We start from the raw sequence: 20,753 nt of genomic DNA on the forward strand, positions 1-20,753 counted from the left end.
CATGATACCGACTCACGTGGGGTTAGCTGGAGGCACTGGGAGATGGTGCAGGCACCTATGTCCCCCAGCCCCCCTCAACGCCCTGCCTCAGGGCTGGGGTGGGAGGCAGGCAGGGGCAGTGCCCCTCAGCCACGGCTCATTGCAATGGCACAGGAACCATAGTTGTTTCTGGGCCCCAGGGGCACCCTGCCTCTCCAGACCACTTCAGTCCAGCCAGGTTAACTGGACCCTTTGCTCACTGGTGGAAGGGACTCTCTCCTGGTGCTCTGGACACTGATTTTTTTGCCTGACTTCCATGAAGGGCTTGGTCCAATCAGCCAGTGTCATAGGCGAGGAGCAGGCCCTGGCCACTCTGCCGAGCCAGCACATGCCCTGGAGCCCCTCCTACCTGCTCCTTGCTGTCACCCTACCCCCAGAGCTACCCAGCCCCATGGGACTCTGGCAAGGGGGCCTCCTGCCTTGGCTGAGAACTGCCCCTGCCTGGGGCAATTCCGGAGCCCCCTACAGCCAAGGCAGTGAGGCCCCAGCCCCTGGAGCAGAGCATGGGGCTGGGATTCGGGGGCAGGCAGCTGAAGGGTTTCCAACCACATGGGGAAATGTCCTGCCCTGCTGAGACGCACATCCCCACAGGGGCTGGGCAGCAGCGACCATCAGAGGAGGGGCTTTGAGCCTCCCGTGGTGACAGGGTAGCGGGAAGGTGCCAAGTGGGGACTGCAGCAGGCTGGCTCAGTGCTGTCCCTGTGCAAATGCCCCTTGGCACATTCCTACCTGGGCCACTGCAATGGGGCCCTGCTCTGGGCAGCACTTGCTGCAGCAAGTTCAGTGTTTGACCTGGGCTCTAAGCCTCTCCCGTCATCTCTGCCACCGTCAGCACCCGCCCGCTGGCTGCGCTGGCCTCCCTGGAGACCCGGCAGTCTGGGCTCCTGCTTCTGCCTAGGAAGATGCTCAGCTGCACTGCCAGTGGTACCTGACTCCCAGCACCAGCAGGACGCGCCAGCTCTGGCTGAGACTCAGCAGCGCCTGGGCTGGACAGAGCCCTGCAGCGTGGGAGCCAGAGACATGACGGGGGGGCTGGGAGGCACTCTCCCAGGGCAGCACAGAGCAGAAAGAGGAGCAGGCTGGGCTGGGAATGGGTGTCCCATGTGGCACTGCAGGGCACTCGCCTCCAGGCCATGAGCACTCCACAGCCCTGAGATAGAGCTGGCCCGGCCTCAGCACAGCGTACTGTGAGCACATGGAAGTAACATGCAAACGTCACCTTAAGCCCTAGTGTAGGTGAGGCCCTGAGCTCAGCCCCTGCCTGGGATTGCGACCTGGACCCCAGGCTAGCGCAGGTCACAGAGCTGGCAGTGCCACGTGTGACTGAGCGCAGCACTCGGGGAGGTTCTGTCAGGGCCCCTGGGCTCAGCTTTCACGCTGCCCTCGGGCCACAGGCCTCACCCACCACCAGCTGCTCCCTGCTCCCAGCCAGTCCTCAGCCCCCCTGGGAAATCACCGCGATTCCTCCCCTGTGCGCAGAGATGCTGGGAGGCAGCTCAGCCTGGGCCTTCCTGCAAAGGGGCTTAGTCCTTCAAGCAAGGCACTTGGCTCGTCCCCAGCTGCAGCAGCAGTGGGATTTACCCTCTCCTCACCATGTGGGGACAGGCAGCACCTGGGCTCAGGGCGGATTAGATGACTTGCCCCAGGTCATGGAGGTGCGCTGTATCAGAGCCAGGAATTGATGCCTAGGGCTGCTGACGCCAGTCACCACCACAGACCAGGCCACCCTTCTCCCCAGCAGTCTGCCAGCCTGCCTCCAGCAGCAGTCGACACCCTATAATGCACCTGACCACTTGGGCAATTCTGCACATGGGGTGACCAGCTGGAGAGGGCACTGGCTGCCTTCACCAGCTCCCTGGCTCCCCCCACCCCAGGCGTTGTTCAGCAAAGCCTGTGCAGAGCCCACTCGGTGTCACCCCCCCACCCCCATACAGAGAGCATGAGCTGCGATTGGGCAGCGGGACACACACCCCCAGGGCACTGGGGCACAGGCAAAGTTGATTCAGTCAGAAAGGGCTGGAGAACGGCCTCCTTCCCGTTGCATCAGTGGGAGTCTCTGCCAAAGGGGCAGTCAGGTTCCCTCCCATCCCACTGCCAAGCCAGCATGGAGGGCAACCTCCACCAAGAACCCCACTGGACAGACCCAGAAACTGGGCTAGTAAGGCAGGGACCCCCAGCGCACATGGAGCCCCATCACGCCCCCACCCGCTGCAGACCCTGTGGCCAAGAGCTCAGGGCCAGCCCTGCCAGACAGGTTCCCTCCTCCCAGCCACAGCCTGGCGTAGGGGGAGGCTGCACCTGCTCCCGGCTTTGGGACCCACATGGCCTAGCCCTGAGCCCCTGGGCCCAACCCGGTGCTGCAGCCCCCAAGCTCAGATGCCTGCGAGTGCCACTGAGAGGAGACAGTCCCCAGGGGCACCCCATTCCCCAGGGCACCTCATGGCTCCTCTCCCTGCCCAGGATATCCTGACAGCACATCATGTTCTCCTGCTTACGCCAGGTGCTGCTGGCGTACCCAGCCCTGAGATAACAGCACCGCCTGTTCCCCGTGTGTCCCTCCTGATGCTGCTGCAGGGCCAGCACAAAGTCCATGCTGACGTGCCACCTGCCCTCCGCTGGCTGCAGCCCCAGTGGAGCCAGAGGGCACAGGTGCAAAGGCCCTTTGCATCACTCCAGCTATGGTCCTGCTGGGGCTGCACAATGAGATACACCTGGGCTGCAACGGGTGGACAGCACAAGCCCTCACTTCCCCTGGGGGGTTGCAAAAGGCACAGCCCTGGAACCCCACTGGGCCCCACTGACCTGTTACAACCCAGAGCCTCCCTGTCACTGACCAGGCCCCACTCGTGCGAGGTGCTGTACACACAGACCCTCCCAAGAGCCAGCAGCTGCTGCCATTGGCTCGTCTGCAACAGACGTTTGCTTCACCATCTAAAATCCAACCATGGCTCCAGGCCCAGGCAGGGCTAACTGGGGTTTCTACAATGGATACCAGCTACAACCAGGAGGGACACCTGGAGCCACCTACACTGACCCCAGCCGCTCACAGAGCTTCACCTGCTAACACCCGACACCTGCAGAGTGTGTGTGTCCTGCTCCCCTCAGAGCCTTCCACCAGAGAGGCCTGCCTGGCATCAGGTATTTCGAGGCAGCCTCCCCCTCAGCACCCCACTGGCAGGATCTGGGGGTGGGGGCACAATTAACATTCCTGGGCCATGCAGCCCCTGGCTCTGGCCCAGCATCTCTCTAGCTGGGCCGCTCCAGCACAGTGTGGCAGGGCTGTTTGTGAGCACAGCTGTGACGCAGATGGGGGAGAGCACCGGGAATCAGTGACCTTTCCTCCCCCTGCCTGCAAAGGCCACACACCTCACTGGGAAGAGAGAAAACATTCTGTGCTTTCCCCCTGACACAGAGCCTAGACCCCCCCCCACAGCGACTGGGGGGTCTGCTCCCCCCAGGCACCTTCAGTCACTTGCCTGCATCTCCTGGTCTGACAGCCTGTGCAGCTCAAGGTGCTGGGGGGGTCCCCAGGCCAGCCCTCCCCTTAGCATGGTTTGGGCAGCTGTCTGCCCAGTCAGTGCAGCTCTGCGGGGGAGGCCAGAGAGCACAGAAGGGAGCTGTGAACCAGCAGCAGTGACCCCTGTACCCCAGATGAGCTGCCTGGTGCTCGTCCATGGGCTGGAGCTTGTGAGCCTGAAATTGGCTCCCTTCTTGTGGGTCTGGTTCACTTCTGCCCACATGGGGGGTCTGGCTGCTAATAGGGAAGGAAGGAGCAGGTGCCCCCAGCTGGGCTGCAGCACTAATGGGACTCAGCTCTGCAGGAGGGGACAGCCACTCAGATTCCACCTTCTGGTGGGAAAAGCCAGCCCAGGCCCAGACAAGACCCCTGAAACCTGAGCCCGAGCCCGACTCCAGGGGCCCTGGGCCCAGTGATTGGATTGCAGACCTGCCAGCATGTTGCTGGGATCACCTGCACAGAAACCCAATTAGCAAGTGGCAAGTGCAGGCCCGTGGAGGGACTGGAGCTTAATCAGTCTGAGAATGTGCCCCTGGGACTTGACCCCATCCCACCGGGCACTGCAGCCACACTGCCCCAGCACCAGCACGGGGCCGGGGCCCCTGCTATCAGCAGCAGCTCCACGGGGCCGCACTTTGTATTCATCAGAACACGCCTGGCCAGGGAGCAACATGGGGGGACAGGCCATTTCGCCTGGACACCAACACACTGGGATGCAGAGACACCAGCAAGGGGCTCACGATTCAGGCAGTCAAGGCAGCTGCCCCAGCACTCTCCTGCCTGGGCTGCACAGGGGCAAAGCCTGGGTTCCCCTGGAGCAGCACATCTAGCAGGCCCTGCCCTGGGGTGCAGGTTACAGGGCCAGTTCCCCACGGGTGGGTTTAACTGTTCCACTGCTGGATGCTGCCCTCCAAGCCTTTCTATACCCACCTCCCCCACAACCCACTGGGGCTGTGAAGTGCACAGGAAGCTCGGCCCACACTGGATTCCGCAGGCCCTCCCCGTTCCCATGGCAGCTTCCATTTCCTGTTTGCCTTGCTACACTCCGGGCCCTGACTTCATGGTTACTTCACTTCCCAGAAGCTGGGGAAGGAGGCTGCTGAGGAGCAATAAAGGCCCCAGGGCGGAAGTGAGCTGGTGGGTGAAAACATGTTCAGAACAGCACGACTCCATTCAACGTTTTATTGAGGTCACATTAAAACAGAACAGGACACAGAGTCTGTTAACATTCGATATTGCAACAGACACATAGATCAGGACAATGGACTTTTGGTCTTTGTGGCACCAACATTAAATAGAAACAAAAAAGGATTAAAAAAATAATTTATCTCCAGGGAGTATGGGTTAAATAGACATAAATAGAGCAAGGGATCTGGGTGCATCCAGCCAAAAATCTGGACAGAATGAAATGAAGACAGAGTCTTCTGCTGAGCACAGAGGGGCGTCCCATTGCGGCAGGAGATGCTGGCCCTGAGGCATCATCGCATGCAGTGGGCTGCCTGCAAACACTTCTGGGAATGCACATCCGCCTGCGGGCCGTACATCTTCTCCGCCCACCTCTCAAAGGCCATCACCATCTGCTTCACCACCTCATCGAAGAACAGGTTGGCCAAGTGGGAATGCAGGATGGACTTGAACTCAAAGGAGACCTGGCAAGGCAAGATGGCTCTTAACAGGAGGCTGCCCTGGGATCTCTGGCCAGGCAATTAACCGTACCACTGAGAACCAGCACAGCAGTTGTCACACTTCGCCCAGCCAGTGGCTGCACATGCAGATTGCACCTGCCCTCAACGTCCTGCAGAGGGGTAGCCTGCCAGAACTCCAGGCTGCAGCGTCACTGGGGTGGCCTGTCTAAAGCATTCACTAACCGCACATGCTGACCCTCCCAGGAAAGAAGGAATGCCCTGTGCAGGGCCCAGCCTGCCTCAGGGATCGGCACAGGCGGGAATACTCACATAGAAGTCTAACGTGCAGGTGTCCAGCTGCCCCGGCAGCCCTGGGCTAAACCGCCACAGCGTCTCCAGGTGGCTGAAGATGCGGCTGTCGTTGCATACAGCCTGCAGGAGGAAAGGGGGCTCGCGTCAGTTTCATCCGACAAGGCTCTCAGCTGATTTCAATCCACCCACACCCAGGAGTGCCCAAGAGCCAGTGACACTGAGCCAGGGCTGCTGGAGCCGGTAAGAACCAGGTTCCCTGTTCACATACGAGTTCACATCTGCACTAGTCTGTGAATGCGGAACCAGGTTATACAGGCTGTGTGGTAACGTGCGAGCCCCCATCCACAGACAGGCTGGGGCTGCCAGTGCGCTCGGGCAGAGGTTCTTTAGCCACATCTGTCCCAAGCACTGACTTCTTAGTGTGACGTCAGCGTATCCTCAGCCCTGATCTGCCTGGAACTGGACCCACACAGCTCAGCACCAGATACAACCCTGGTTTTGTCTGGCTCCTTGGAGCCCAGCTGCTGCCTCAGCATGAGGGATGGGAGAGTTGGGGGCTGCATCTCACACACACAAGCTTTTCGAGAATGGGGCAGCCAGGGGTCACAGCCACAAGCACATGAGGCCTGGGAACCACAGGAACCTTTTCCAAGACCAGCCTCTGAAGTTAGGTGCTTGACGTGCCTTGGGCCAATTATCAGAAGTGTCGAGCACCTGCAGTGAGTTGTGAGTGCTCAGCACCTCCCAGCTAAGCCCAGGGTGTCAGGCCCTGGGCAGCCCCCCAGGCCCCTAGTGAGAACCCGGCTCCCTGGTGGCCCCTTACCCGGATCTGCTGCTGGGGAGTCAGGGAGATTTCAGAGACGTAGCGCTCCATGAGAGGCGCGAAGCCGACCTCCAGCTCTGCCCGCGTCAGCCCTTTGCGGCAGGACAGGATCTTGGAGCTCTTGCACCATGGCACGAAGTGCTGGTAGCTCTCCACGTTGGCCACCACGTTGTACATCTGCTCCATGGAGTAGCTGGAGAGGGAAGACGAGACGCCTGTGAGCAGGTGCCAGGCGAGACAGGTAGCACTTGGCGAGGGGGTCGTCAGGCTGGGAACTCAGCCACTGCCCTGCACCCTCACCCCTTCCCTGGGCAACAAGCCCCTGGCACTGCCCAACAAAGACAACTCCCACACCCAGCCCCTTGGCCAGGCCCCCTTGGAGCCACCGGACACAGGACGGGAGCGACTCACCCCAGCACTCGCGCTTCCCCGTACTCCATCCGCTTGCCGCCCAGCCGGGGGGCTGCCAGGTTCAGGAAGGTCCGTGCCGGGGGCTGCAGCCCCCACGCTGGGGCGGCGGGAGGCCGCTTGGGGGGCTGCGGCATGGCCAAGATCCCACAGGAACTGAGATGCCTGGAAGACAGAAAGCCCGTTACAGGGGGTGTGCGTCGGGGCGCAGCCCCTCGGGTGTGGAAACGCCTGGGACAGCTCAGCCCCGGGGGCTCGGATCCAGGGCCCCCTCCCGCCCCAGCGCAGGACCGGGGCTCGTCTGCGCCCACGGTGCCTCGCCCGGCTGGGGCAGGTCCCGGGGTCCCCCCTGAACCCGAACCCGGCGTCACGTGGGACGTTCGCTCCGAGGGGTCGGGCAGGGGCAGGGCCCGGAACCAGGCGGCGGCTCCGAGCAGCCCGGCCGGTAGAACCGGGAACCCGGCCCGGCCCGGCCCTTACCGAGTCCCGTCCCCGGGGCGCGGGCGGCTCCCAGCTCCCTGCAGCGCCCGCAGGAGCGCGGCTCCCCGGCTGCTGCTCCCGGCCATGGCTCCGGCTCACTCAGTCTGCGCCGGCCCCGGCCGCTGCCCCTGCCAGGCCCCCGCGGGGTGGGTCCGCCACGTGCTCCAGAGACATGTGGGGAAACTCCCACGGGGCGGGGCGGCGGCAGGGACCGCCCGAAGACCGGCGCCCTGGGGCCTGGCCTGGACCTGGACGGGGCCCAGGCGATGGGCCCCCTGGGGCAAAGAGCGGGGTCGCTGGGGCGGGCCGGACACAGCCCTGGGTGCGAGTCCGGTGGTCGCTGTGTGTGAGTGAGGTGGGGGGTGAGTGTATGTGGGGGGTGGAAGCTGCCTACAAACACCAGGGCTTGTTTAGGGCTCCAGCGCGACTGGCCTGGGGAACATCCCCAGCCCCAGGGCAGGAGACAGACAGACACACACCTGCTGGCTTTGCAACCCTGGATCCTGGAGGTCTAGACCAGAGGGTCTCAACCTTTCCTACTGGTGACCCCCTTTCACATCGCAAACCTGTGAGTGTGACCCCCCCAATACATGAAATACACTTCTTAATATATATTTAACACCATTATAAATGCTGGAGTTTGGGGTGGAGGCTGACAGCTCCCAATCCCCCATGTAATGACCTCCCAACCTCCAGTTTTGAGAACACCTGCTCTAGGCAAACCTCCAACCTGATCTACAGGCACCCAGTTGGTTTTCCCCTGCTCAATCCTGCATGAGGGCTGGTTGTGTAACAAACACTTTACAAACCTGGCTTCTGTTGCAGATGACTCACACTCCAAGTATGTTGGCCAGCCCAAGGGAGCGGGAATGCGGACAGCCAGCATGGCCAGACCTCCTGCCCAGCTACTCTGTCACCCTCTCAGTCTGGAATTTAATTTCCTCCTTCCCTCAGCTAAAAAGTGTTCTCAGTTCCTGTGTGTGTCCTTGACTTCTCCCTCGGTGGGACATACCTGCAGCAGACTCGGGCCTAAGGAAGGAAAGTGTCCGCTTACTGCAGTCTGAAAGTGAAATTCTAGCAGAGGTTTTCATGAGGTGTTTCCACAAGCTCCAAGGGCTGGAATCTCTCAAGCGAGGAGTGGGAGCAGCACTGGGAGATGGTCTGAAACCTGCCAGTGCTGCCGCTCTGCAGCCAGCGTCAGGGAATCAATGTTCTCCTTGGTTGGAGGCAGAAGGGACAGGCCTCACCTGGGCCTGGTTCTGTGATGGGCTGAAGCTCAGTATCTCTCAGCTCTGCTTCCCCTCTGGGTATGTCTTGTCAATCCCCAAGCACTCAGGGACAGTAGGATGAAATTCCTTCATTAACCCTTGGTGGTGGACCCACCTTATCCTCAGAGATGAAGCTTCTGTGACCAGAACACAGCTTGGGGGGAAGAGTACAATAGGTTTGCTAGAGGGGAAACACTCTGATCTATTGTAGGGCTGAAAAGAGTGTGAACAGCAAGCCCTGCTCCGAGCAGTCAGGGTTTGTCTACATGGGAAAGTCTGACAGCTATAGCTAAGCCAAGTGTTGTTCCAGTATAACCCCACATGGCCCCTCAGAGTCCACTATCCAAGTGGCTTTTTCAGGTTAGCTTAAAACCCTTCCTAAATGTCATAAGCAACACTGAAAAAAGCCACCGCTACACTGAATTTCAGTGGCCACAAGCATGGGGCACAGTATTACTGTACCGTTACAACAATCGATCCCCAACTGGGAGGGGTCGCAAGCACAGGTGCCGACTTCCCCCGTATTCCATGCGTGCTCGACCCAGAAAACATGACCTATAAGTGAAGATTGAAAAAATTGGGTTTGTTTAGTCTGGAGAAGAGAAGACTGAGAGGGGACCTGAGAACAGTTTTCAAGTACATAAAAGGTTGTTACGAGGAGGAGGGAGAAGAATTGTTCTTCTTAACCTCTGAGGACAGGACAAGACGCAATGGGCTTAAACTGCAGCAAGGGGGGTTTAGGTTGGACATTAGGAAACACGTCCTGTCAGGCTGGTTAAGCACTGGAATAAATGGCCCAGGGAGGTTGTAGAATCTCCATCCCTGGGGATTGTTAAGAGCAGGTTGGACACACACCTGTCAGGGATGGTCTCGATAATACTCAGTCCTGCCTTGAGTGCAGGGGACTGGACTAGATGACCACTCAAGGTCCCTTCCAGTTCTATGATCAGTTTAAATTCACACCTTGGCTTAAACCAGTATAACTTCCCTTCCCATGTAGACAACCCCCCAGACTCTGAAGGCAGTGGGGGCACTTCTTCCCTCCATTGCTCTTTGGCCAGAGGAATGGGGGAGGGTGGACAGCTCTTCTGGGTTCTGCTCATCACCCGCTGAACCTATAAACACGGGCCTTGCACTAGAGGTGCTAGTGGGAGTAAAATGAATCTCAAATCATCAGCACCCACAAAAGTGGCATGGAATTTAGGTCCCTCTGCCCAGTGCAGTGGTGATAGCTCATTGAATGAGCAGCTCCCCCTGCTGGCCACCTGGCACAACTGCTAGGTCTATTTTTTAAAAGTGATTTAAGCACCTTGGTTACTGATAGTGGTAGACAGTAGCCGGGGCTGGATCCTGCAAGCTGCTTTGGTGCTGTCTGTTGGGCCAGGTCGGGTGTAATCAGCACTCTACTGCTGGCTGGTTAGGGCGCCGTACAGACTCACCCCTCACAGGGCCAAGCTGAGCATCTAAGCCATGTCCAGGACTGAGAGAGACTGGGCATGAAACTGAACACGAACTCAGCCTCTGCAAATTCCAGTCCATTGGCAAAGCTCCTGCTGCAAGGACTGGTGATGGCAGCAGCACACACAAGGGGCATCTACATCACCCCTTCCTCACTGCGCCCAGGATCCAGGGAGGAGCAGAGGGGCACAGCTGCTTTGCTGCACTAGTGTTGTGCAATTTGGATCCGTTGCCCTGCTGCACAAGAGCTCTGCACGGGGGCTTTGTATCATCCCTATGAACAGCCTTAAGCTAACTTCAGTTCAGGCTCTGAAAACACTAGGCTGCGATGGGCAGTGCTCAGAGAATGGGGAAAAGCCCTCCCGGGTCCCCCTAGTTCCACAGACCTCTGGCCCGGTGCTGGCCCAGTGCTCAGCACCTGTGGATGCAGGAGCCTGTGCTCCATGGAGTGACACACGAGGGCTAGTGAAGCTCCCATCACGACCTAGCAGGATTCTCCTCTACAGCAGGAAGAGCTGCTTTACCTTAGACCAGCTGCACAAGTGCAGCCTGCTTGGAGACAGGCCCTTGGGCTCAAGGCGAACAGAAGAAACAGGCCTGGCAGAACAATTACCACACAGAGACAGACTGCGCAAACCGGACCTTTAACTGGCACATGCCCACAGGGTACAGAGTACACCCACGTCTGGCAGCCTGTGCCACCACGGCCCATCCACGGAGAAAGGGGGACAATCCAGTGATACTGATCATACAAGGAGGGTGACGGCACTCATGTCCCTGCTCCCTACAGCGTAGCCTGAAGATGTTTAGGGTGGCAAATGGAGCTGGGCCTACTCCTGGGACGTGCTGCGTGGCAGTGTCCTCTGGCTCCTCAGGCGGTGCAGGGGACATTGGTCACATCAGGCAAGTGCTGCCTTCCTGGCTTGTGCCCATGCTGCCAGCTCAGAGCAGCTGCCCCTCACTGCCCTCTGAGCCCACAGTAGGGTACTGCTTCTTGCTCAGAGCCTTTAGCAACAGTAAAGCAGGATGCCTCTGCCCCCAGCCCCTGCCCCTCAATCTAACCACCCAGCTGAGACCTGAACTGCACCCAGCTGACTGACAATGTGCGATGCTAGAACACAGTGTGAGACAGAGTGGAGGCAAGAGCGGAGGCACTCAGCCCCTGGCAGCAGGGCCCAGCGGTGCTGTGATTCCCTGTCTGGCTGTGAATGAAGATGAGACGGGAGTGATGGGAAAAACCACCAGGTCCCAAGACTCTAGTCTTGGCCAATGCGCTGCTGCAGGAGGGCCCAGGCCTTCTCCACCTGCCAAAACAAACACGGGACAGCAAGTCAGGGTTCAGAAGCAAAAAAGGGCACCAAATGCAGCTGCGCCAGGGTAGGGATGGGCACAGCCTGCTAGAGCACTGGCACAGGGACGGGTGTGAACTCCACTTACAGTGCAGAACGGACAAAGCCCTCAAACCTTTCACTCTTTCCAGGCTGTGTTTAGGACTCAACCCAGCCATGGGGCGGATCTGCAGCATAGACAAGACTTGGGGGTTCTCACTGGCCATCCACTAAGACCCAATTCTGCTGAGCAGATGCAGCAATTGGGCATTTACCAGAACGCATCACTCTCCCAGGGGACGACACTCATCGCAGGAAGGAGAGACCCGCAGCCACAGCTCCTCCATGGGGAGAGGGATGCAGAGCCAGCTGTAGGGACCAGATATTCCATAAGCCCCATCCTGCTAGAGAGGAACAAGACTCTCTCCTGATCTGATCACAACCCGGCGAGCAGTGGCTTGTCCAAGGCCCTACGGGTAGCCCAGGCAGGACTCCTATCTAACCACATGGTACCTAGGTCCTCGGCTGGAGCTGCAGTGCAGGTGAGGCTGGACCCCAGTGGCTCCCCTCCATCCCTGCTGGCCTGTCCTAGGCAAAGCAGCAAGCACTCCTGGCTCCCCCACTGGGAAGACCCTGGGCTCTCACCTGCTTCTGTGTAGCCTCCGGCTTCCAGAGGGTGCACAGCACGACATGGGACTGCTTCACCCGCTGGCTGTTGCTCAGCTGGCTCTGCAGCCTGTTGCGAGCAGCCTCTTCACTCAGCCCATCTCTGGCCATGATGCGGCGCAGAGCCTGAAAAGACCAAGAGGGGACATTCACCTCCACACGGGTGCACCAGGATCCAATCGCTAACTGCAAATTGCTGGCGCAGAGAGTCACCTACCTCCTTCTCTGGGACGCTGGCCATCCAGACCTCATGGACCATGTCTGTCCAGCCAGCCTCCAGCAGCACGGCAACATCCAGCACACACACCGCTTTACCTGTGGAACGAGGCCATTCCCCGTGAGTGCTTGGGAACCACAAGTGCACACAGTTCCCCGGGGCTGTTTATACGACCCAATCCAAGCAAGCCTGAAATGTCACAAGTTCCTGCAAATGGGCAGCGCAGACACTTTACCGTGGAGCAAGAGAACCCTGTGCAGAAGAGAAAGCAGCAGGCCTCAGACTGTTTTCTGCCTAGCATGTGCACACAGGCTGGGCCAGGCCACAGGGGCCATCTCCAGGAAAATGCCTGGCAGACTAGCAATGCTCCAGGGGCATTCCATTGCCCCAGGGAGCTAGAGGAATTCTCTCCCAGGGAAACACACGCCACACTCTCACTGCTGGGATTTGGTATTACAAACACACTCGTGGCCTTTTCTGGAAAGGGAGGGAGGCAGAGTATCCAACCATTTAATGCAAAGGCTCCCAATCCAAGTCTGGCAGCAGTCTGGCCCCTGGCACTTACCCAACTGCAGGAAGATGCAGTGGACAAGCTCCCGGTAAAGCACAGAAAGGACTGAGCTGGGAAAACCAACCAGCTCTAGGCTGATCAGGAAGTACATGCAGCTGCAGACTGGGGCTTAGGACAGCAGTTACCCAGGATCTCTGGATTGCGTGGTGGTAATAGGATGATATGTCCCAGTCCCCTTTGGGTTCAGAAGAGAAGATCACGCTCACCCTGTGCTGCTGCTTCATTCAGCTGCCTCTTTGTCATCTTAGCAATCACAGGCCACATGATGTCCGTGAGACACTTTAACCGCTCCTAGCAAGGGCATATGGCTGGACTTCAGTTATTTGCTTTCATACGATCAAGTGACAGATTTCCCGGGTAATCCAGCAAAAGGAGTCACCCACAAGCATACCTATTGCCCCCTCCCACAAGGGCCCCATGTTTCCAGCTCGCTAGGTTGGCCCCCGATGGAAGGTGGTGATGCTGCACTAGGAAGCAAGGTGCTCTCCTCCTCTTTCCTGCCCTGTCAAGGGAGCAGCAGAAGCACGCAAGGGAAGATACCGAAGCCTTGGCAGCAGTGGGGACAGGAGAGGTGAAATACTGATACTGAGCTGGGCGGGTTTTACCTGGTTTCCAAACACTTTGGCCCCAAGGATTTTCCTGTTAATTGTCCCATCTTCATTTAAAATGTCTGGAAGACAAAGAAGAACAGTGAAAAAAGGACTCAGTTCAGATCCTCATGGGAGAAGGGCTCCAAGGGAAGCAGGGGCTGCTGAGTGGGGTCTCTGCCTGGCACTCCCTTAAAGGGATCTGCAAACAAGGTTTCAAACCCTGGGCTTCTTTAAAGTGTAGCGAGGGCAGGAAAGGGCTTTTTCCTTCACCTTGAGAACACTAGGAATGTCAAGTCCAGCCTTCCCTGCTCTAGCTGGAGAACTTGTTGGCGGGTACAGAAATGTCCTTTCGCCCTACGGTTCATTAGGCAGTGGAATTCAACAGGAGTTAAAAACAGTTCAATGATCTTCCTAAGAATCTCTCCCCCTCCACTGCTCAGTTTTCACCTATCACGTCGCCGGGTTTCCAGGCACCATCAAGACCTGAATTTCTTATGGAAAAGACAACAGATTTTTGGACAACCTTACAGGACCGTCTCTAAGTCCCTTTCTCCTCACCTTCCGGTCACTTCTAAAGCAGAAGGGTAGCCAACAAGCTCATGGCACAGAGGCAAGGCCTAAGAATGCTACAGACCAACATGCTAGGTTTCATCTTAAATTAAGCACCTTCTGCTTGGTTCAAAGCAGAGCAGGGGTTCTCAACCAGGGGTACAAGTGCCCCTGGGGATACACACAGGTCTTCCAGGAGATATATCCACTCATCTAGAGATTTGCTGAGTTTTACAACAGGCTACGTAACAAGCACTAGTGAAGTCAGTACAACTTAAAATTTCACAGGCAATGATTTGTTTATACTGCTCTGTATACTACACACTGAAATGTAAGTACAATATTTAAATTCCCATTGATTTATTTTATAATTATATGGTAAAAATGAGAGTCAGCCATTGTTCAATAACCGTGTGCTGTAACACTGCTGTATTTGTAGGTCTGATTTGGTAAGTTTTTAAGTGAGGTGAAACTTGAGGGCCCAGAAGACAAATCAGGCTCTTGAAAGGGTACAGGAGTCTGGAAAGGTTGAGAGCCACTGAGCTGGAGCACTGTATGCTGGGACCTGTGTGCCAAGGATGAGGGCACCTGAAATTGGCACCGTTTTCTGCCACTCACAGGCAGCCTTTGTGCTACCACAACTCTGGATACAACACAGTCTGTAGCTCAGCGAAGCTTGGCTGCCCTTGTCTTACAGGGTCCCTACCAAGCAGTTTAGGCTTCCAAACCAACCTATGTCCAAGAGTTCTCTGCCAGCACTCTCTGGATCCCAAAGAGCTGTTTGTTTGGGTCTGAGACACCACTGAGGGCTGAGTCAGCCAACAGACAAACTCTAGGTAGCTGGTGTTTTGCCGCTTCCGTGGCAGGGAATATCCGGTATAGGGAAGCACATGTTAGCGAGCATCCTGGGTCCAGGGCCAACAATCATGGATGCTGTTAACATCTAAAGATGTCAGTGGATAAGAAACAAACTACCTCCAGCACTTCACTTACAGACATTAGCTCTCCACAGCCCTGCTAGCTGGGGAAGTGCAGGGTACGCTGACTGCTCCCAAACCAAAGGAGGGAGAGATCTGGAACTCAGAAGTGACTAAGATGATGTGTCCCCGTCACCCTTGCTGCTCCAGCATTCTATGCAGAATATGCTCGCTGTACCTTCTCCGAACTCCTCCACCACCTGCTCATATGCAGGGCCACCTGGGGCATAGGCTTCATGGCCCAGTTTGTCAACATCGATGAGGAAAGCTCCTAGGTGTTCCAAGTATCTGGCAATGGAACTTTTCCCACTTCCAGTTCCTCCAGTTAGACCGATCACGTAGGGACGAGAAGGCAGGGCTGGGTCTTTCTACACAAAGAAGAGTTACAGTGTCAGCGCTGTTGGGGGCAGGAAGGGTTGGGGAGAAGAGACCCTGATCGTGAATCCCTACGAGCTCTGAGGATGGATGTGAAAGCTGATGCAAGCTGACTGCTCCTCCCTGGGACCGTGAATAGAGACATGGTCTGGTCTTGGTATGTTCCATGGATACCCCTGAGAGGGAGACCCTGGTACACCCCAGTCTCCACCTCACCAGGCTGCCACACCTCCCCCTAGACCCGCTCAATGTCTGGCTGCACTTCTCCCTGTGCTTAGTTATGGTCACAGGATCCAAACTAAGCCCAGGAACGTCACTGACAACCTCCTTCTGGCATCAGGTCAGTCCAGGAGGAGGATGCGGTTACAGGGCCCTGGGCCGAGTTCGTTTGGACAATGCCAGCTGACTCCAGCAATGGGCCGTGTCCAGGCCTCTCTGCTCGGCGCTCTCTTCTGTTGTCTCTATGTCCCTACTCTCAACGGCGCCCTTGTTATTTGACCCAGGACATGCAGTTCAGCTCTGCTGTCTGTGTATCACCCCTCTCCTGGGGGGAGCCATTGTTGGTTCTGGTCCCCACTCAGTAGAGGTCGAGTAGAGCAGCGTCTCTCCCCAGGCCTAGAAGCCACACAAAACCCTACAAGACAGAGGTTGCTTGGCAGACGGAGCGGAGTCATGATTGCAGAGCCTGCAGTTACTGTGTGTTCCTACCTGTGGTGGCTGCAGCAGTGTTCCAAGCAGCCTCTGCCGGATGGTGGAGGAGCTGATCTTTTCCTCTTCGTTCTCCCCATGCCCGGGATCTTTAACCAGCAGGATCTCATGGAGGGCCAGCTCAGAGAGCCCCTGCAAACAGAATGCCAGCACAGCGTGGTCAGAGGGTGGAGAGCCACTGGCAGCCCTTCAGTCAGACTGGCCCCCGATACAGAGTTGCAGTGAAGGCAGCATCTTCACACCAAGCTCTGGAGGCCCCCTGCAATCAGCAGGCCTGGGGGCAGTTCTGCAAGGAGGCTGGCGGTTGCTGCCTCCCACCGATCAGGCACTGACTGGGCAGTGCTACAGGCCGCTGCTGGACAAGGACAGTGGTGACACAAGGGGACTCTGGAGTCAGGTGGGAAAGCAGCTGCCAGAGAAGGGGAGGCTCCCAAGGAATCAGGAGCTTCTTTCTACCTACGGGACACAGCTCCCCTACTATCCTTTGGGGCCAGCCCAACGAGTAACTGCCTGGGCCCAGGAGAGAGCTCCCCTGGGGCAGGCGAGTCCAGAATTGTCCATTAAGGGGATTCATGCACTGGGCACCAGCTGCTGTTGGAGACAGAAATCGCTTGCAGGGTCCAGGGCCAATCTGATGGGGCTGGCAGTTCCTATACATGACCGTGGACAGAGAAACAGAGACTGCCGAGTTCCCAGGTGCATCACCGGGGTGCTCTTGCTCAACCAGTGAGAGGTGATGATGGGAGGAAAGGGTCCCCCCCTTGGGTAGCTTCCCCCCACTGCTCCAGAGGGGGTATGGCTGGAGGGGCAGAGCTTTATACCTCATGGCATCAGCCACAGATCAGGGGAGGTTTCTGCAGAAGGCCAACCTCAAGGAAGAGGTACAGCCTTAAGGGGCAAGGTCTCTGCCATGGAAGGGCCATCTCTGTGGAGCTCAGAGGAGGACAGAACCCAATAAACTGTTTGTCCCATCTATCTCTTGCACTCTCTGCTCCCAGCTATCTGAGTTTTCATTCCTTTCCTCTGGAACAGCTGCACCCTCCCTTCACAACACACTTGGGAAGGACAACCAGCTCATGAGGGGCGTTGGCAGAGCTGAGCTGGGGGGGTGGGGGTGGGGAGGAAGCCCAGGCCTGGAACAACAGGGGGAGTGCATGTCAGGACTACTGTTCACTGGAAGAATCAAACGGAGGAGCTTGTACAGCAGCTGCCACCCTATGCCTGGCTTTGGCGAGAACTCCCAGGCCCTCACTTTCAATGCCACCAGATTTCGCCACACAGTTAAGGAAAGAATAGCAGGAGGGGGTGTATTCCGCTAGGTCAGCTTTAAAGGCATTACATTTTCAAGTCTCTTCTTGTTCACGGCCACCCCTCCCTTGCGGGTCTCCTCACTGACTACTATACACTCCAGGTCAGGGTCCGTTATCGATGGGCCATAGGGGTCTACCAGAGGCACAATGTCATAACGCAAAGAGGGCTTCACGTCCACCAGGAACTCACAGAGCTTCTCCACTCGTTGCTCATATGGTTGGATCAGCTCCTTCAGTATCTTATCTGGAAGGGACAAAAAATAGGGAGGAAGCAACAGAGTGCAGCTCTCCACACCCAGAGCTAGCAGCAAACAGTGACAGTTAAAGGAGGGGCCAACAGAGATGCAAAAAGGCTTTAGCAACCTCTGGAATGACTTAAGCCCTCACTTCCCTAGTGCCCAAAGGGCATTGAGCTCCCCGGGTTTCTGTGCGTTAGAGAACAGAGTCATTTTGGCAAGACGACAATGCTGCAATTCCTTAGGTTCGCTATCAGAGGAACATCATCTCTGCACAAAAAGCAGCGAGCACAGACAAGTGACTCAGCCTTGTGCTGCTTGGCAGGAAATATTTAACTCCAAGGGCAGCACATCAGTCATGAAAACACAGACAGCAAAATACACTCAAGGGACACGAGCAAGATACCAATCACTATGACAACGCTCCCCGCCGGGACATGGAGACATCTCATCTGTTCACCAGGGATGCCATTCCACCTTGGCTCAGGCAGTGGGAGTAGTCTGGTGAGTCTCACTTATCAGCTCTGTCCAGTTTTCCGTTCTCAGGCACAAACCCAAGGCTACTGCTTGGGCACATTACTGCCAGGGAAGGGTTAGCAACATTGCTAATCCTATTAGAAAGTTTACAAAATCTCTTCATAAGAGCCAACAAGCCTAACTGCTGGGCCTAAATGACTCTCCTGTCTCGTTAATAAATTATGCTTTTCAATTACCACTGTGCCCACATGGTTTAAATGTGCTTTACATCTCCACTGATGTGAAACCTACTCTACCCCTTCATCCTCTCACGGGGTATTCCCTTTTCTGCAATTTACACACTCCAACTTTAAAGAGCCTAGATGCTTGGACAGCAGACTCATTTCAGAGTCCATGAAGGCTGCTCCTAAGCTGGTCCAAGGGAAACATTAGAGAGTGATCTAAATGGCTCCCTTCCCTGCCATCGGGAGCAAAAGGACTGAAGGAGTGACAGCCTGAGGAGAACAAGCGTAACTGGGGTTTTGCTTTCTGGTTTGGGACTAGGATTCTCACTCACTTTCCAGAAGATCCTTGTCAGAGACACCAACCAGAAGCCGGTTCTCAGCCAGCAGGCAGCATGCACTCAGAAGGATCTTGTGAGCATTATGGAGTCTGTCGAATGTGCCCCCTACAACGACATCACTATAACTCCGCAGAGCCCCGCCATCCAAGTCTGGCTTCCATGGGGACAGCTCGCTCTGGTCCATCATGGGCTCATACTCTGGGTACAGCAGCACAGAGATAAGATTAGGCCTGCAACTGTAACAGCTGGTGGCATAACGCTCCAGGCGCTGCTTCACTGGGTTGTACTGGCCCCCATCACTGGTCTGAAAGTCGGTCAGGATCACCTCAGGCGGGTGAGAGAGGTTCTGCACCGAGGAAAGCGACTGTGGCGTCAGGTTCTGGTTGCGGATGTTTGTCAGCAGGACCCGCACGTCCAGGTGGCTGTGGGCGTCAGCATCCACATACAGCTTGTTGATGAGGCTATAGACCTCAGGTGTGGCTGGCACGTAGGTGGACGTGGGCTGCGAAGAGCCTGTCAAGCTGAGGCCTGGCTGCAGGTGAATATAGAGCGTATTCTCCACAATCCGGGAGGCTGAGGCCAGGATGGGCACAAGGCGCAGAGACAGGGCAGAGAGTGGGGCCGTGAGCACCAGCAGGCCTGAGCGAAAGACAGACATGGTACCTGGAACAAACACGCAGGTGCAAGGCAGCGGGTTACATGGGGGACAGCAAAGTGTGAGCTCTAGTGACATGGCCTCTGAGCTTCACTCACACCCAACCTCATCCCCCAGTCCTCCTGACTCACTGCCCTGTCCCCAGCCCCCCTGCCCTCGCCACCCTCTGCCCCACTGCCCCCAGCCCTCACCATCCTCTGCCACATTGCCCCCAGCCCCCTGCCCTCGCAAACATCTGCCCCACTGCCCCCAGCCCTCACCATCCTCTGCCACACTGTCCCCAGCCCTCACCATCCTCTGCCACACTGCCCCCAGCCCTCCTGCCCCCACCCCATTGCTCCCAGCTCCCCATCCCCACCACACTGCCCCAGCCCCCCTGCCCTCACCATCCTCTGCCCCACTGCACTCAGCCCCCCCTACTGCCTGCCTGCCCTCACCATCCTCTGCTCCACTGCCTCCCAATTCCCCATGCTCCATGACAGTACTTTTTGAACAAGTAATAAGTGTAATTATTACTGTTAAAATCCTGTATTGAAATCAAATCAAGTTTAATGGCCTCAAAAAGATATAAATACATGTGCTTTGTTTCTTACATAGTGCATTTATTATTCCAGACATTCAAATGAATTGTGTGTCATTAGTGAATCATTAATCATTCCATCCAAAGAAATGGTGAATAAGGCATTATTTTCATTCTAACCTTTACATTATTTGACTATTAAGTCTGGATCACAAATTTAATCAAACATGAATTGTTCAACAGCAAACACACACCAAACTTGAGAGGAAAAAAAGCCCAATTATTACAGCTGTCACTTGATTTAGGAAATCTCCCCAAACATATATTTTCTAAATTTGTCCCATACTTGTCAGAAAAATCACAGGGTACTTAGTAGTTCGAGCACTGCACTGCGAAGTAAGACTCTTGAGTTATATTGCCAGCTTCCTCAAGGAAATGGAGCAACATTTGTACAAAACACTTAACTTCTGTGCCTAAGGATTGATGTTAGGCTTTGTGTATGTGACGTGCTTTCAGCACCTTGGGTGAAAGGCACTACAGAAATGCAAGTATTTATTATTTACTATGACATCTACTATGCTTGGCTGTTGTATCGTTTTTCCATTTGTTCTGTTAGTAACTACAAATGAAACTTGAAGCTACAGTTCATTTTCCTTCGCTTTCCTTTCTGATTCTTACTATCAAATGAGATTGTAAATCTTTGTGAAAGCCACCAAAAGATGTTAAAGTAGGCGGCAGTCACTTTTGTGCTTGGGAGTCTAGGCTATCTTCAACAGGGATGCCTGAATCCCTCTCAGAGATACAACCAAGAGACTGCCTAAGTCTGGCCTGGTCTACACTACGCTGTTAAACTGATTTTAACAGCGTTAAATCGATTTAACGCTGCACCCGTCCACACTACACTGCTCTTTATATCGATTTAAAGGGCTCTTTAAATCGATTTCTGTACTCCTACAAAACGAGAGGAGTAATGCTAAAATCGATATTACTATATCGGATTAGGGTTAGTGTGGACGCAAATCGACATTATTGGCCTCATTATTTTACAGTAGCTACCCACAGTGCACCGCTCCAGAAATCGA

The 20,753-nt window shown here is 56.1% G+C and overlaps 2 protein-coding genes across 2 annotated transcripts; both read right to left on the reverse strand.

The window, feature by feature from the left end:
- Nucleotides 1-4,726: 4,726 nt before the first annotated feature.
- Nucleotides 4,727-7,315, reverse strand: LOC116820365 (coenzyme Q-binding protein COQ10 homolog B, mitochondrial-like). Its single transcript, XM_032772770.2, has 5 exons — nucleotides 7,205-7,315; nucleotides 6,728-6,889; nucleotides 6,317-6,509; nucleotides 5,512-5,613; nucleotides 4,727-5,205 (listed from the first exon to the last, which is right to left on the reverse strand). Exons 1-5 carry the CDS (start codon nucleotides 7,288-7,290, stop codon nucleotides 5,035-5,037), a joined length of 714 nt encoding a protein of 237 aa, XP_032628661.1. The 5' UTR covers nucleotides 7,291-7,315; the 3' UTR covers nucleotides 4,727-5,034.
- Nucleotides 7,316-10,558: 3,243 nt separating this feature from the next.
- Nucleotides 10,559-19,296, reverse strand: COASY (Coenzyme A synthase). The gene is made up of 9 exons (XM_032772774.2): nucleotides 18,491-19,296; nucleotides 17,251-17,465; nucleotides 15,912-16,043; nucleotides 15,007-15,196; nucleotides 13,318-13,382; nucleotides 12,919-13,003; nucleotides 12,142-12,239; nucleotides 11,904-12,050; nucleotides 10,559-11,234 (listed from the first exon to the last, which is right to left on the reverse strand). Exons 1-9 carry the CDS (start codon nucleotides 19,227-19,229, stop codon nucleotides 11,187-11,189), a joined length of 1,719 nt encoding a protein of 572 aa, XP_032628665.1. The 5' UTR covers nucleotides 19,230-19,296; the 3' UTR covers nucleotides 10,559-11,186.
- Nucleotides 19,297-20,753: the final 1,457 nt, after the last annotated feature.

Source organism: Chelonoidis abingdonii, chromosome 21 (genome assembly GCF_003597395.2).
Source record: "Chelonoidis abingdonii isolate Lonesome George chromosome 21, CheloAbing_2.0, whole genome shotgun sequence".
NCBI lineage: Eukaryota > Metazoa > Chordata > Testudines > Testudinidae > Chelonoidis > Chelonoidis abingdonii.

Excerpts from the sequence above, each read along its gene's own strand:
- LOC116820365 (XM_032772770.2), bottom strand. The coding sequence starts at position 7,290 with ATGGCCGGGAGCAGCAGCCGGGGAGCCGCGCTCCTGCGGGCGCTGCAG. Across the intron at positions 6,890-7,204 it reads CGCCCCGGGGACGGGACTCG|GCATCTCAGTTCCTGTGGGA; the intron begins GTAAGGGCCGGG and ends TCTGTCTTCCAG. Across the intron at positions 5,614-6,316 it reads CTCCCCAGCAGCAGATCCGG|GCTGTATGCAACGACAGCCG; the intron begins GTAAGGGGCCAC and ends TTCCTCCTGCAG.
- COASY (XM_032772774.2), bottom strand. The coding sequence starts at position 19,229 with ATGTCACTAGAGCTCACACTTTGCTGTCCCCCATGTAACCCGCTGCCT. Across the intron at positions 12,240-12,918 it reads GAATGAAGCAGCAGCACAGG|GTAAAGCGGTGTGTGTGCTG; the intron begins GTGAGCGTGATC and ends CTCGTTCCACAG. Across the intron at positions 12,051-12,141 it reads CCAGCGTCCCAGAGAAGGAG|GCTCTGCGCCGCATCATGGC; the intron begins GTAGGTGACTCT and ends TGGTCTTTTCAG.